Genomic DNA, 17,998 nt, shown 5'->3' on the forward strand with positions numbered 1-17,998 from the left:
ATAGATATACATATATGTTAGTTGCAGATACCATGTCACTTCACCTTTAAAAACTTTGTATTAGTATGTATATCCCAGGATAGGGAGACTCTCTCTACGTTACCACAATACTATTATCACACCCAGACATTCCACACTGATACAATGATATTGACTGCTATACAGTACATACTCAAATCTCTCCAAATGGCCTTGCTAGCTCTTTATTTATTTGCTTTTTGATGCAATAAAGGATTATGCATTGCTTTTGGTTATTGCATCTCATTAGTCTCTTTTATCTAGAGGAGTCAAAAGCCTTTAATAACTTTCCTTTGCAAACCACATAAATTCTTACCTATTTCGACATTTCAGCTCTTCATAGTCTTGCTGAAACCAGTTTCCAGCCTAACATTCATTCTCCCTTAAGTCAAACTATGCTTTCTGCAAGATGAGCACCAGCTATTACGTGATCATGCCTTGTACTCCCCTTCTTGTAACTGTTGTTTTTACTTTCTTTGAGCAAGGTACTCAGGACTTATCACAGTGTCTTACATGTAGAAAAAAAAATTTGGGATCAATATTTGTTTACTGAAGGTTAAATTGTTTTAATAATTTGCTACTGATTTTTTCCTTGTCTCGCTGTCTTTATATAGAAAAGAAATTTTCAGAAATATTGGGAGGAATATTTTGAACAATTTTTTAACCATTCATTTGTTCATTGATTCATTCATTGGCCCATTCATCATAGAACTTTCATTTGTGTTTGCAATGTGGCAAAATTGTGTAAACAACTAACTAGTTCATGCTATAACAAGCATTTATCATGCAGACAGAGCATTTATATGTAAAGTATTTTAAGAACCCAGAAAAGATAACAATTATTTTCTGAAAGAGATTAATAAGGGAAGGCAGTACAGGCAAATGCGACAATCAACTCTATACCTAATAGTGAGTAAAAAAGTAAATGAAATATAGTGTGCATGAAATGTACTTTTCTGTTCAGATAATGCCTTTTCTTAAGAACCTTTTTTTACTTTGAAAGAGCAGCTGATGCTCCTTAGATTAAAAATGAGGAATTATTTTCTGTGATGCGCTCTTGAACCCTTTAACAAGTAAAATGGAGATCTGTAAATTGTTCCTCCATTACCACTAATGTGCTTGAATAGCTTACAAGGTAATAGATTATAAATACTATAAATGTGATCATGATACATTCAATATCGGGTATATTTTTGAATAGCAAGATAGTGACAAAGCTGAGATTTGAACCCAGGTTTCTCTGGACCTTGGGCCCTGATAACATATAAATTTAATACTTTCAAACTAGGAAAAAAGAAAATGATTAAAAGAAGAGTTGAGCAGTGGAAGACAGCGGGAGGCAAATTGAAGAAGGAAGAACATTTGGGAAGTCTTGGGGCTGAGTTTTAGATTGAACAGGAAATTAAAACATGTTGGCCCCAGGAATGAAAATTGGTGACTTACAGGCCTTCCGGTTCCTCCTCCTTTGCACTGGCCTTGCACAGTTTAGTTCATTGTATACTTCAGGGAAATAACAACTAAATAAAGATTTTTCTTCTCAAGGCTGCCTCATTCTTAAATAAATTATCTAAGCAACTTCTTTTTGCTACTCTAAGTGGCAAAATATGTTACTGAAAAAATACTGTAAAATTAATCCTAACCAGAGTATTTCATACAGTGTTTGTACAAACAGGGACATTGTCTATAACGTGAATACTATATGTGTGCATTTATTCTAAAACCAAAACACCTACTGGCTTCAACTTTCTGCTCCCCACACAGCGGTTCTCAACCTGTGGGTCGCGACTCCTTTGGGGGTCGAACGACCCTTTCACAGGGGTCGCCTAAATACATCCTGCATATCAGATATTTACGTTATGATTTGTAACGGTAGCAAAATTACAGTTATGAAGTAGCAACAAAAATAATTTTATGGTTGGGGGTCACCACAACATGAGGAACTGTATTAAAGGGTCGCGGCATTAGGAAGGTTGAGAACCACTGCAACTTCTAGCCACTGGAGGGCTTTCAATCAAACATGTGCTTTCTCTTGTGACTGGTCAGGGAATAACATGCCATTATCGAAACAATACAGCAAGGCTTTGTTTTGTTTTCAGTTTTCATGTCCCATGAATATATAGAAAGGAGAAGAATATCTACTTTTAGTTGAAAACAAATTTATAATTTTAAATTATCTCTAGCAACTTGTTCTACAAATGAAAACATACCTGACTGGCAGTAATTTTGCTTGATTAATGTCAAAAGCTTGACCAAGGTTTAAATTTTCTTAATGATTTAGGTATAGAATTTCTATGTGGTGATAGTTACACAAAATGTGTTCATTATGTAAAAAGTGAATGAAATGAATACAGTTCAATTTAATAAGTTAGTGGCTCTAATTTTAAACTATATATTTAAAATGATATATGCATATTAACTACTTTATAACCATCAGCATCATATCAATCGTGAAGTTACTTCTAATGCACTTTAGAAACGTGTTTTGCATTGTTACTAGACACTTTGGCACAAGAACTGCAATCTGAGAAAGTATTTTGTTGTCTGTTGTCTTAAAAGCCTATGAGTGGCAAGGACTAAATTTATTTCCCTATTTGTTTCAGCAGGGTAGGGACTTCTTTAAGCTCCCTCTTTCTGCAGAAATATCTTCTCATCACCTGCAGATACTTTTAAAAGTGTTTTGCTGGAAGTAAACTATGGAGGAGGCAAAACATTAAAAAAAGCAATATGCAAAAATTATATTCCTATTTTCATGTAATTTTAGTGAGCATAATTTTCTGCCATTTATGTGTATGATTCCAAACAAAAGAATGACCCAGGCCTTAAAGAACTCGTGATTCCTGTGATTCCTTCCTCCCTCCCTTCCTTCCTTCCTTCCTTCCTTCCTTCCTTCCTTCCTTCCTTCCTTCCTTCCTTCCTTCCTTCCTAAGAGACTGAAACTATTGTCATTGCTTTGTGCAACGGGAGGAAGAAGACACTGGCTTTGTCCTTTCCTCTTTGAAATTGATGGTGTAACATTTTTTGGGGGGGAATATTTAGGTTGCAAAATGAGAGTTAGGCATGCTAATGGAGCTGCTATTGGAGTGGGAGGAATGCCCAGTGAACAGAACAGAATTCCAAGTGTCAAGCACATTGCTCCATGTATAACCCACCATGTTTCCAGGGATGTGTCCTTGTCACAATCATGAGTCTCCAGAATTTTCAGGTTTCAACAAATGTAGAAAAGCACCAATAGGTTTCATCAAATGTTTAAGTTCATGTCTTTCTTTTCTCTTTTAGAAAGTAGAAATCACAACTTTTCTCTACCATATTTGACTATATTTCTGTAAAGCTCCTTACTAGAGTAGTAGAATTAGAGAATTTGAACCAGAAGGGAGTGTCACATCATCTAGTCAAAAACAAAACACTATTTTTATAATTGAAGGAATCGGAGGCCAGAGAGGGTAGGTTACTCATCCAAAGTAACACAACTAGTATGAGTAAAGATAGCTTCAAAATGGAATCTTTTGACATCTTTTAAATATTATTTAGGAGTCATGCAGCTTTCTTTAAAATGTTCTCTATTAGCCAGTTTTTGCCCCTAAATCTCAGTGGTTTACTCTTGTTGCATGAGAGCTGGTGGTGGTGGTTGGCTGGGTGCTGTCTCGGGTAGCAGGCCTCAGTTCATCTCCATGAATCTTTCATTCCAGGACTCAGGCACAGGAGCAGCTTCTGTCTTGGGTATGGCACGCTCATGGTAGAGGCAGAAGATTGGAGGCTGAGGAAGTTCTAGACTATGTTATGCCATATGTTATGTTTGCCCCCACTTCAAAGCAAGTCACATATCCACATCCCAAGTCAGTGGGATGGGGAAGGATGTTCTGCCTATTGGGTGCCATGGCCAAGGCCAAGAGAAAATGGTTTATTGACTTCATGTCTTATATAAATAAATGCAATCAAATGGCTCAAAATCCAGTAGGTACAGTGTAAATATATGGGAGCAATACTGTGGCATGAATTCAGTAGCAGAAGTTGTACAGTGGGATATGAAGGACCAAGGGAGCTGCTCTGCTTGCTTAAACCAAGAGGCATAGAGGAGGAGATGCCTGAGCTGGGCCTTGAAAATTGAATTTGCAATTAATATAAACAGCAGACATTTCCAGTTGGAATTAACAGTTTGTGACAATCACAGAAACAGGAAAGAGCATGGTACAGTCAAGAAACTACAAGTAAGTGTTTATACTTGAGGATAGGATGCCACAGAGAACTCTGTTAAGGCATCTGAATTCTAGGCAATGGAAGAGCTTTAAAAAGAAGAACAAGTTCAGATTTACATCTTAAAAGCCTATTCTGGTGACTGTGAAGATGCATGTGGTGCTAGAGATGGGAAAGCGGCATATGAGCTTACTGCAGCAGTCCTGGAAAGAGAAATGGAGGGGACCCTCCACAAGGTGAGGGCAGGGAGTAGTACATATGGTAGGACACAATGCTTAGTCAGAGATGAGATGTCAAGAAGAGAGAAGAATAGAGGAGTGTCCTCAACTCTCTCACTTTACTGACTGGATTTCAGGATGTTAGTTTCACTCACTGAGACATCGTATTTAAGCTGGGAGGAAAACTCAGGGAATAAGATAATGTGAATTAAAATTTTGACTTGGGCCCTAGCCGGTTTGGCTCAGCGGAGAGAGCACTGACCTGTGGACCAAAGGGCCCTGGGTTTGATTCTGGTCAAGGGCACATACCTTGATTGCAGGCTCCTCCCCAGCCTGGGCCTTTGGGGCTCCTGCAGGAAGCAACCAATCCATGTGTGATGTGTTTCTATCACATCATATTTCTCTCTATCTTTCCCTCTATCTTCCATTTTCTCTAAAAAATCAATGGAAAAAATATCCTCGGGTGAGGATTAAAAACACACACAAAACTTTGACTTGGTCCCTCTGAGGTAGGTGCCTGCAGGGATGTAGAAGGCAAGAGTGAGGGCTGCATCGCAGACAGAGGCTGGGAGTCATCCCCCATTCATTACAGTCATCGGAAACTGGCAATACAGCCAGTAACAGTTGTAAGAGATTATGATTTCCCAGGTCAGAACCAATACGGAAGGAGCAGACGGAGGCAGAAAAGCCTGAGAAGTAGTAAGAAGAAAAGTAGAATAATGGTATTAGATGGAGTCAAATGTTTCCAGGAGGGAGTGTTCAACCTCTGTTTCCCTTTAAAAGGTGTCAGTTGCAGGAACAGCTTTGTCTGCTATTAATCATCACTTTATTATGAAACTAGAGGCCTGATGCATGAAATTCTTGCAAGAGTAGGCCTTCCTTCCCCCGGCTGCTGGCACTGCCTTCCCTCTGGCATCCGAGACCCGGTCCCTTCAGCCCTGGCTTTGTCTGAAGGTCGTCCCGAAGGATGTCCAGTCTAATTAGCATATTACGCTTTTATTATTATAGATAATAGCAATAAGTTGACTTGCTTCCAGAGCTGTGATCAGTGCCCTGTGAGAGCTGCCTAAAACTATTTGCTGTTTGGCAATAGAAGGAGCCACTGGGTGGAAGGATTGAGACTGTGGGATTCTGAGTCTCATTGCCTGGTTTTGAATCATAGCACTAATATTTAACTGCTTTGTATCCAGGGACAAATGACTTAATCTCTCTACACACTTTAGTTTCTCCTCTGTAAAATGATGAAAATAATATCCATATCCCACAGGGTTATTATGAGGATTAAAGAAAATATCACATAAAAAAGCACTTAGCACAGGGCTTGCTTAAGGCAGGGGCTCAATAAAAATCCAATTGCTTTTATATTATTTCATAAAGAATGCTTACCTTTTGCTCAGACTGTTAGAGGTGTTGGCCCATCTTGCACTGGAACATGTGCTTTGAACTGTTTTTCTGGGAGTAGTGATGGATCATGCTGAGTATTCACAGTTGTTCACCTGATTCACCCCTGAACTAATAAGAGTCATTAGGAAGATGGTTGGCCAGCCTTTGAGGTATAGGCTGGGCCTAAGAGATGGTTTGCCTTTATGTAAAGTGTTTACTTGAACATGACCTGAACTATGTTTTCACTGAGTGATAATGAAACTTATTCTAAACAGACAGAGGTTGCCTTGTATAACCTTCATTTAATATTTGTCTGAAATAAAAAGTAGGAACATATCTCATATCATGGGTTCTCATTCAATATGAAGAAATTTCAAAGAATAAGAGCTATCTGCTTTTGGAAATACAAATGAATAATGAGCAAATTACCAATAGTTGTCTTGCATATGTAAGAGACAATGAAAAACATGGAAGGAGACTATATTCTGCTAGGAATATAAATTACCTAATACACAAAAAGTGCTTTGTATTTTCATAGGAAGATAAAGATAGATTTCAAGGTATTTTAATTATAATACATTACATTTCTCAATGACGTCCATGTTCACTCTGTTTAACAAGTCTACTATTTACTAAAACTGGGTGGGGAGATGGAGAGGAATTCAGGGGAGCCTTTTTGAGAGTTAGGGGAGAAATTTTAGGGGGAGAGGAAGATGGCATTCAGACATCTACCAAGAAATTAGTAAATTTCTTTAAAAAACATAAAAGGGGAAATAAGTGGTCAAAGGTTTCTACTGTTCCTACTGTCATTCATATGACACCCTAGATGGCTGGACGGGGATTCCAGACCTGCAAGCAACCAGCAGTTTAGTTCAGACCTCTATGCTTTGATTTTCTCATCAGTAAAAGCAGGATTTAGACTAAATTATCTTTAAACTTCCTGGTCGTTCACATATCATATTCTTGACAAAATAGTAGAATTTGCAAAGACTGTTTAGTTTGCAATTGCTCTTTCTGAGGACTTTTTCCAAATTTGAAGTTCCTGAGAGGAGTGTCAAACCTCCCGCAAACAGAAACCCCAGAGGCTATTCCACTGTTGGGTTCATTTCATTAGAAATTCCTTTTATGCTTAGTAGATGTGTCATTTCACTTGGTTACTTATTTCATTTGTGCATGTGTTTATTTATTCTACAAAAGATTTTAGGTTGGTTTACATTGCCAAAAGAGTATAAAATAAAGGTAAACATTAAAAAAAAAGACAAAACCGATGAAAAAGAACTGAGAAATTGATCTTGCTGAGCCTGTAATAGGAGGTAATTATCACAGTTTAGAAGTCAGGTTAGCTGGGGTTCTCTGCCAGACAAGGCGAAAGGGAAACAGTGTGTCTCATGGGCTAATGTAAGAAGAGATGCATCGTGATTTCAAAGAGAAATGAGTTCATGGGAGCTTTCCATAAGGACTGTCAAGTATCATAATAGTGTGGACATTGTCTCAGGTGGTTAATTCTTTTTTTAAAAAATATATTTTATTGATTTTTTTACAGAGAGGAAGGGAGATGGAGAGGGATAGAGAGTTAGAAACATCGATGAGAGAGAAACATCGATTCAGCTGCCTCCTGCACACCCCCTACTGGGGATGTGCTCACAACCAAGGTACATGCCCTTGGCCGGAATTGAACCTAGGACTCTTCAGTCCGCAGGCTGACGTACTATCCACTGAGCCAAACCAGTTCAGGTGGTTAATTCTTATGTTTCCTCTCTAAACAAAGCTAGACGCAGTATGCATGTGTTCTTATTTTAAAGTCACTATACTTTTATCACAATTGTTTTGGAAAACAGAGAGTAAAATACTCACAAATCTGCCAATCTAAGGCAGCTATTTTCATGTTGTCAAATTTAATCATCTTTGCCCTTACGCAGTTATATTTTTACAAGCAATCTCAGCTTGTGAGCTCAGGACATGTGAGCTGCCAGATGTATCCTCGTGTTTGCAATTCTATTATTCTCTTAATTCTGTATCCCACTTATTTCACTTAACACATTATGTGTTTTTTTTTCTTGTTACTCCATAATTTTATGATTATATTTCTAACTACCAATTTTCAGATTTGTTATAATTTAACAGTCATTTAAAGCTATAAAAATACTGCAGTGAACATCTTTATACATATGGCTTTCCCTATTTTGGATGATGAACTCTGTTTAGTTTCCCATACAAATGCTTTCCTTAAATTTTTTTTGTTGGAAATGAGCCACATTAATGGACATTATAAGGACCAGCCCTTTGCAGTGTGTTGGTATAGTTAGAATGTTGATGATGGTATTTCTCAGTGCATTTTCTGTTTTCTTTATGAGGACCTACATGAGAAATGTTTTTCTCATTTCAATACCAGGAAGAGTGTTGCTGCTTTTTTTGGGGGGAGGGGGGAACAGTTTGTTAATATTTTTCTTCAGGGAATCAGGGAACTGAATGTGTTTCCCTCATGGCTATGAGCTCCAGAAATGCAGAGAGCCAAATCTTTGGCCCACATCTAGCAAACATGATTGGAATTTAAAGAATACCTCACCTGAAGCACACCAGTCGTATTCCTGGAGTCATCATGCTCTCCTTCCCTTTCGTCCCAGTTCCTTCACCCACTTACTTAAATTTTTAAAAATGTTTGATAATTTATGCAAGTCTCTGGATCTTGTTGGAACAAAGCAGGGAAATAACTAAATAAATGCATGTAAATATTTGGAATATTCCCTTAGGGTAAGTTTTGAAAAGTAGAAGCACTGGCTCTCATGTCACATTAAATCTTAACCCAGTGAAAGATTTTCTGCAGGAAACTGAGCTAATATATAGTAATATAATCCAAGTGAGTAAATTCCTGGTGATTTATTGCAGGTCTAATATTGAGTGAGAAGTTAGAATCCTGAGAGAAATAAAGAGTCAAATTGTTTCTCAGGGACTTTCTCTGCAATAGCAGATGCTGCAAAGGCAATTTTCCTGTGATACTGTGGGAGACACTTTACTATTAAATTATCTGACAAAATACTGATGCACAATTATGTATTGTTAAAGAGATACTCATCTTCTTAAGCTCTCATATATAGACAATACAGTTGAAATTTGAGTCTGAAAATTTAAGAACCAGCTCTCATATGGGTTTGTTCTATTTTTATAATGATTTTTTAGACAACATTTTCCTTAAAAATATCATTACTATTTGCACAGATATATGGATAAAACTCATGATGTCTATGCTATATAATATCTAGAAGAGATAGTCTATTTTTGTGTGTAAAACCTTCATCTTTGACTGTGAAGGTCTCCCAGATCAGTAATAATCCTGGAAGACCTCGGGTCATGAGAGCTATCAGATGTTTCCTCAAAGAGCTTTTTAAGTAAGTTTTTTGACTCACCTAACATAGACATTCTCTTAATAGTCTTCACATCACTCAACCTACCAGTTTAATAGTCAAGCTTACTGACTGATGTCCACAGCACACTGAATATACCTAGTGGGGAGGCAGGAGCTCTAGGGGACTCACTGAGTTGTATGCATAAAAATAGTTAGTTCTGTTTGTTCCCTTTGGTTTTAGTGAATTTCTTTTTTTTCCCAGAAAAGGAGAGAACAACTCTTCAACCTGATACACTTCAATATTTTAAGACAGATGTACTTTCTTCTTTCAAAATTGCTCAGACTAGCATCCTGCTCTATTTGCTACAGAATGAAATACATGACATGTGTGTGCCTTGAATTCTGTTTTAAGGGGAGATGCAATATAAAAACTCAATTAAATGTTATTTACTTATGGGCATAGACCCACCCTAACATGATTTCTGAAGCAGTGGTATGGTAGGAGTTATCATGATTATTTTTGTAATAGTTTTAAAAAGTACAAACAAGCCAGTGTTGCTCAATGGTTGAGCGTTGACCTGTGATCCAGGAGGTCATAGTTTGATTTTCTGTCAGGGCACATTCCCGGGTTGCGGGCTAATTTCCCTAGCAGCCAATCGATGATTCTGTCTCATCATTGATGTTCTATCTCTCCCTTCCTCTCTTAAATCAATAAAAAAAGAAAGTACAAATAAACCTTCCAGAGGAGTTAAGTGCAGAAGTTCTCTTACACAGAATTAATAGTAATTTCTTCACTTCACATGTTTGGTGGCTACTATGTTATGTAGCCATTATTGTTCATCAGAGTGGAGAATTTTACTTTGGATGTGGCTCTCTTTTGATGACAGTGCTATTTGATAATGCTGATATTCCAATGTAGCACTCACACATTGGACATTTAGATATCTCTATCATCCTTTGTGACTGATGACATTCAAACTATCCCTGAGGGGATATGTAGATAAGATCATTAGTCTCATTCTCTAGATAAGGAAACTAAAATGAAATTTCTTGCCTAAGGTCAAAGAACAAATCCCTGGCAGACAAGATTAGGGCAGTAAATTCTTGATTTTCAACACTTTGCTCAATCATCTAGGTCAAATTGTTTTACTCAGTATAGGACCAGGTTATTATCAGTTAGTAGGAATACAGCTATGCCCAAATGATGCCAGAGGACTAGTCAGAAAATGAAAACTAGCTCAGTTAACCATTTGTTTATCTATAAAATGCCAAACTCCTTGTTATATTGATATTTTTCAATGAGTGTACTAGGTTGTCTTTGAGTGATTCAGACAGAGACTCTATACATATTGTATTCAAAAATTAATTTCTGGAAGTTCTGTCTTAAAAAAATCTAAGTTTGGAATATCTTGGATTTCATAATGATTTAATATGTTCTGAGTAATATGTTAGTGGTGTGGTAGAATGAGGACAGGACTTCAAAATTTCTATTTGATGAAATCTCACAGCACTCCTTTGTGCAGTGGTAGACAAACCCGTTTCTACCATGAGAGACAATGTAACATAAGATCTCACCATTAGGAGAAAGCTGGGCTTCTATGTCAACCTTTGACTACTTGAAAAAGCATTTGCATCTGAAAATTGGACTGAAATCTCAACACTCTATTGATAACACATGAATTCCCCCAGAAGCAGTTGCTCTGGATAATCAGGTGACTTGGGTCTGGGTCCTTATAGAAGTTTATGAGCAGAAATAGTTTATTTCTTTAAACATTCAACAAACTTTTATTGTACTCTTCTTGGATATGTTCAGGTAAATTAATCAGTTGACAGGTGAAACATTTACCCCTAGGTCAAACAGCATAAATGAGAGTCAAGAAGCAAACTCAGGGTGCTTGGCCTTTTAGCTCAGTTCATTCAATCATGATTCTACTGAGTTTTTGATGGGTGATTCCATTATAGTTTATAGTTAGCCTTATATTTTTTGCAGTTGAGCTACTAAAATGCTTAACTAATTTGAACCCATAGTAATTCACAATAAGAATGACACAAGTATTATTATTCACTTCTGGTCTCTAGAACTTGGAGTAGGTTGGTTCAATAATAAAGATTACAGTGAACCAAAAAAGGAATAGAAAATTTATTTCTCCCTAGTTCTGAGACCCCTGAATTCAATCTTTATTTGGAATGTCAATGCAAATGTGTGGATTCACTACTAACAAATTAAAACCACTTTTAAAAAACAATCATATAATTTGGATTTGATTACTCAGGAATACAATATTAAAAGTGCCTCCATCCCGACTACACTGTATTGAATTTCCTTCATATAGCTTCTGTGGTCTAATTTTTAAATTACATAAACCTTTCAATCTTGTTTAGATTGAAAACTTGAATGAACCACATAGAAATACCCTCACTGTCAATAACAGATGAAACAGTTATTTCTGTGTTATGTTGCAAAAAATTAAGAAATTGGCTATAACCATGAATGACTGTACTCTAATAGTCTTTATATCCTGGAGCTGAGTTCATTTTCCTCCCTTTAAAAATAAAATTCCAAGGAAATCTTGTCCTGAAAGTATTTATGTAATTACCTATTTAATTTTGCAGTTGACATTTCAAAAGCTTATATTTCACTTCAAATCCCAGAGTCAGTGACATCATTCATGCATCTAGCAGATGTTTATGTTAGTTGTTATTCTGTGCCAAGCTCTGGATTAAGACAGCAGAGCCTCTGCCCTTCACGGAACCACCTCTACTGAGATGAATGCCATAACAGGTTATTATAAATATATATATGCCATTAAACAGGAGCTGGGGAGGGGTATATTCCATAAGGTGGGTGGGGAAGTCTGGTTCTGGGGATTTAAATTGAAACCTTATGGGAAGATGCGTAGGAAAAGCTTTCAAGTGGTGTTCAAGGCTCCAAAGTGAGAACTAAATATTGTGAAAGGGAATAAAAAAAGAAATAGGAATTTAGAGAGAAGAAGCAACAGCCATTAGTATGGTGTGGAGGGGATCAATGGGAAAAAATAAAAAAACACACAAATAAACAAAGGGGACATCTGTAATACTTTCAACAATAAAGATAAATTTAAAAAAATAAATGTTGGAACACTAAGGTGGAAACATTTGGAAATGTGGAGATTTCTCAAAGCCTACTCTTGACGAAGAAGCTGAGGACCAGCGAGACTGACATGTTTTGGTCATAGAAAGTTAAATTGTAATATGGGTCTCCCATCTCCCCATCTTTTTGGTTAAACACAATTACTTTTATTGTGCTTGACAACTCTGGATGTATTAGACAGAACTGGTTTTTACAACTGAGGGTTTAAATCTTTATCTGCAAATAGTTGGCAAACATTTATTAGGCTTTCTTTATAATCAATATCAATCATTGTGATTTGCATCCCTTTTTAAGAATATCACAAGGAGTATTTTGACTCTTCAGTCATCTATTGGCTTTAGTCTCTAGCTTGGAAATCATTAGGTCTTCAGTGGTGCACTAAAAAGAAATTCCTAAGTTTATGCTTAACTCCCATACAGTCAATTTGGAACCAGATATTGTTCATCTTATTTAAATATGGGGATTTTTTTTTTTTTGCTTTTCATCATTTCTAATTATAGACCTATTGGCTAACTAGATATCTCAACTATAATTTGCTTACTTTTCTTTCGATGGATGGCAAAGATTGAATATTCAGAGCAATAATTTATATAAACTGCAGATATATTTTATATTTAGCTACCTTTCTACTGCTAATATTTTTATTACTTTGTGGAGAAATAAATTTGGGCTAATATTGTTTACCGCTCTCTTTGATATATTGTTAACCTTTTAATCCATACATAGGAATCTGCTACGTACTTAGCTCTGTGTCTTAATAAAACTCTTTTATTTAGTGATGATTTTACAGGCCAATTAACATTGTCCCAAAGTCATAATCAGTGAGAATGGTAATTTGACACAGAGAGTACAAGTAAGTGTTCCAGACACCTAAATATTATAATTTAAGAAGTTTGTATTGCTTTTGGAGGAGCTAAATATACTCTTGCCCTCTGTATTTAAAAAAAAAGTTTAGTCTGGTATACATTCACAAAATGAATATACTCATGTACCCAGCACCCAGTCAAGAAATAGAATGTCCCCAACACCCCAGTCTGACTCTTAATATCAACAGTTTTGCTCTTTTTACATTTTTAAATAATGGAACCATAATTTTGTGTTTGTGAGATTCATTCATGTTATTGTTATCTGTATATTTACATTTCTTTATAGTATTCCACTGGACAAATATAAACAATTTATATTAGTCCATTCTATAGTTGATGGACATTTAGATTGTTCCCAGCTTTAGGTTCTGACAAAAATGCCACTAAAAACATTCTTATATATGCGTTTTGATGAATATATTGTGTATTTTTGTTTATTATATACTTAAGAGTGGAATTACTGCATTACAGGTCTGGTTATGTTGAACTTTAGTAGATCATGACAAATAGTTTTCCAAAGTGATTGTAAAAATTACAGTTTTATCCACTGTGTGGAGAGAGGAGAGAGATAATTCTAGTCATTCGCTTCCTTGTCAATGCTTGACATTGTCTTTTTTTAAAAATTATAGCTCTTCTGTGTACACCAATAACTTTTCCAGGAAAATATTGTCCGAGCCTTTGACATACCCTCAGTAACCCTCTGTAACCTCTGTACGTGGATTGAGATGTCTTCTCAGTCTTCTTTCCGTTCATGAAAGCATTGTTCCAACTTGACTGATTAATAAAGCATGCGTTTCAATATTTAGCAAGGAATTCAGACTATCTCTATTGCTGGTAAATGCTGCTCAATACTTACCAATAACTTTGCTAAGTGAATGGGTAGCTATGAAGAGCGTCAGTAAATATTTTTAATACAAGTGCAGAAAACCAAAATTAGGAAATTAATTGACTCTTATAGCTGACAAGCCAGGCTTGGCTGGCCCCAGGGGTCAAGCTTCACATTTCCTATCAAGACTCTGTTTTTCCACTTGGACAGCTTCTCTTCTTAGGCAGCTCACCTCTTTCCCTGGAGGGGGAAGAATGTTTCTGATAGTTCCAAACTCCCAGCAGTTAAACAGGAACAGCAACAAGACAACAACGGTAACAAATTTCTTCCTGCATTTCTAGAGCTCTCTACTACAGTCCTGGAATTCAGTATTCTTGGCTCTGACTGCCTTCCTTGGCTCAGGGTTGGCACCAGGTCCCCTTGGACCGCATGCTCTTAGAGGAGCATTGATTCTTCAAGGAATATTGAGGTGCCATTGCTAGAAGCGAGGACAATGGTTAGTGGAAAGCAAAAGCAACAGAATAGTCACTGCAAGTCAGGTGACTTCAAAAGGGCAAGCGGTCTATTCCTCAATGCTATAGGACTTATCCCTGAGATAAGCAAAACGGCTGGAAAATTGTATACATAGACTGTGTCATTTTAGGCCCCGGGGAACTGCTTTTATTGAAATGTGCTAGGGCATATCAGCCTGTATTGAGAGACAGAGAATGAATGGCCCTGCAAAATTTTGTATATTATTGTCTGATAGTACTGAGGACACTGATTAGTCTATTTCAGTGTCCATGTTATAGGATTCCATGGGAGGAAATTCTTCCTGGTCTTTGTATCAAGAAGAGTTGAACTATTTTCAAACACCTTTTATGATTTTATCTTATCAATGCTGCAATTTCTGAAACTGATAATGTTTCCTCTTCGCATTGCCAGAATGATAGAATCAGTTGTATGGCATGTTTTAGCCAAATATATTATGCCGCGGTGCATGGTTTTCTAGGGCTAGCCTCACTCTGTTATTTTTATCCTGTATTTCCTTTAAATTATGATTTCACAACTCTTTTTTTTTATTCTGCTGTATGTCCTTTGTAAATATTCTGAAGTATTTTCTGAAACAAAGTTGACAAATAAGTAGAATTTGTGAAAATTTTATTCCATACATTCAAACTATCACCACAAAATAAGTAAATCTGCTTGGCTTTGGCAAGAAGTTATTAACGGGACTTATTTTGGGTTCCAGTTTTAGTTGAAAGGGTCGTGAAACACTACAAAATCAGAAGACTGGATGAAGGGGGCTTTTGCCTTACTCGGATAAGAACCTTTACCACGCTGAATGAATTCGTGAGACACTACACCAAGACAAGCGATGGCCTGTGTGTCAAGCTGGGGAAACCATGCTTAAAGGTAAAATGCTTTCAAGCTGTGTTCATTTATTTTTGAAGTTAACTTTTCCCCTTAGGATACTGAATATTTTTCATGTGATTCATCAGTTCAGAAAAAAAATAAAAGGTCAGTTGGTTACCTAAGGCATGGATAGGTAGACTACGGCCCATGTGCCAATACTGTCTCACACTTACTTTTGTTAGTGAATTTTATGGGAACATAGACATGCTCATTTATTTACAAGTTCTCTTTGCTTTTTTACTGTAATAGCAGAGTTTAGTAATTGCAATAGAGACTGTATGACCCACAAAGCCTAAAATATTTACTATCTTATTCTTTTCAGAAAAAGTTTGCTAACCCTTGACCTAGAGCAATCACTGAAGACAGAAAATATTCATCCTTTGCACTAAGAAATTAATATGGTATCCTGCCATTGGAACACTTAATGATACGGCTAGAGAGAAAAAAAGTGCCAGAATATAATTCCTACTTAGATCTGCATTCAGGAATATTAATATGAAATTAGTAGGTTCATTATCTGGATGAGTTGTCTACATATAGATATCATTAAACTAATTGTTCTAACAGTTTGATTGTTTGACCTAAGCTGTTTGGTGGGAGGAGATAACACTTATAGACTTGTCTACATCCATCATCATTTAGTTGTTGGCTTGTTTTACCTAAATGTATTTAAAGTTATGCAGTGGTCATGTGCTGTGGCGGGGCAAGCCCTCAGCTTCTCCTCAGAGCCCAGGTCTCACGTACTGTCAGTGGGGTAGACAGCACTGTGGTTTATACCTGGATGACTGATGAAAGCATGGTGACATCTGATCAGAATTTTATGGGCAGTAGAAGCTGAAGAATTTTATGTAGTATGTATAGAATATGTTGAGTTAAATTCTGCCAAGTTAATATGCAATTTTGGTGTAAGTATGTACATCTCTGATAGTATAGGAATGACCCCACAATAGTATCTAAGCACATGCTAAGAAAAGCTTCCAAAGATACAGCTTATATCCAAAACATACAAAGATATAGCTTATAAAATACTCAATATATAGCTTATACCCAAAGATATAGCTTACAAAACACTCAGTTTGACTAATATTGTTAAATCCAGTGGGGAAAAGGGTTTACGGAGAAGCACCGGGTGGTAGAAGGTAAACTAGACTATAGACTCTAGGAGAGCAGTGCCTGGCCTTTTTGGTTACAGAATGGAACCTAGCTGAAATATTTATTTATTAAGTGGACAAGTAAATGGAAGAATGAACAAATAAATGAATTTCAAAAAAGATGAAAATTTTAATTATGCAAAAATATGTGATACATGTAGTAAATGCTATAGGCCAAAGAGTTTGGGAAGTAATTGTGAATGAAGTGGAAACTTCAATTTGGCCTTAAAATTTAGCTAGGCAAAAAGGCAGAGGGAAATCATTCCAGAACCATATGAGGGAGGAATTGGGGGTGGGGTGGGACAGATGGACAGCAGGTGCCTGAGTTAGCAGGATATGGGGGTGGGGGGCGGCGGACATCAGCTTGAAGAAGTAATTACTAGTATTTAGATTCTGCCACAGCTGCTTTTTATTTTAAAGCAATTAGAATACAATTTATAATATTTTGTGTTTTTTTTTATTAAAATGGTCTTTTTAAAAAAGGACATGGACTATTAGTTTCATTCAAACAATTGTTAAATCTTTTTTTCTTACAAATATTCTTATTATTCCATGACACAGATACAAGTGCCAACTCCTTTTGATTTGTCATATAAAACTGTGGACCAGTGGGAGATAGACCGCAAGTCTGTGCAGCTTCTGAAGCGATTAGGATCCGGTCAGTTTGGCGAAGTGTGGGAAGGCCTCTGGAACAATACTACTCCAGTAGCAGTAAAAACGTTAAAACCAGGTACGAAAATGAGAACGTCAAAGGTTCAATGGCATATGTTGATTTTTATAAGTTCAACTTGCCGCTGTCCAGGAGGTCACAGGGCAGCCCATGCAGACATCAAGCAAGTGTTGTAATCACCCTCTGGCCCAGGTGACCGTAACCCGGGGCCAAGGCTTAGACTGTAGGGCAAGACCATGCTCCCTGGATCAGCTAAGTCTTAATATGTCCCCCATGTAAGATTTCAATAGGCATCTTTTCTCTAGGGTTAGGGTCCAACCCTCCAGTGTTCCTCCTCCCCTTTTCTCCTAAGTGTAGTTAAAAATACTCATTTATGGAATATACTTAAATCAGTGGAAACTTGGAGTTATTTCAGGGAATGATTATTTTCTTATACATGGGTTGCGTATGGTCAAAAGACAAAATGGTCCATCTAAAGAGCTCGTATTTGAAAATGTAGGAACTATTTTTTCCTCTATCTTCTTTTTCCCTGTAGTGAAAATTGAAAGTATACTAAAATCAGTATTTATCCAGCCAGACATTATTTTCTTTATTTTAAAAATGAGGTAGGAGAATTGAGACAGATTCAATAACTTTCCTAAGACTTACTTGTCATACAATATTAAGGAAATTTTTTTCATTTCTTTCTCTTAATTGATTAAGGTATTACATATGTGTCCTTATTGCCCTCTTGGCCCCCCCCCCCATGCCCTCACCCCCTTGTTGTCTGTGTCCATTGGTTAGGCTTATATGCATGCATACAAGTCC

General features: G+C 36.8%; 1 protein-coding gene across 1 annotated transcript in view; it reads left to right on the plus strand.

Annotated features, from left to right (window-relative positions):
- FRK (fyn-related Src family tyrosine kinase) overlaps positions 1-17,998 on the plus strand; it is an 87,902-nt gene that overhangs the window by 55,089 nt on the left and 14,815 nt on the right. The window contains exons 3-4 of the mRNA XM_005883722.2: positions 15,207-15,370; positions 17,083-17,251. Of these exons, the coding sequence (XP_005883784.1) occupies positions 15,207-15,370; positions 17,083-17,251 (333 nt within the window). The remainder of the gene's footprint in view (positions 1-15,206; positions 15,371-17,082; positions 17,252-17,998) is intronic.

Source organism: Myotis brandtii, unplaced genomic scaffold (assembly GCF_000412655.1).
Source record: "Myotis brandtii unplaced genomic scaffold, ASM41265v1 scaffold8, whole genome shotgun sequence".
NCBI lineage: Eukaryota > Metazoa > Chordata > Mammalia > Chiroptera > Vespertilionidae > Myotis > Myotis brandtii.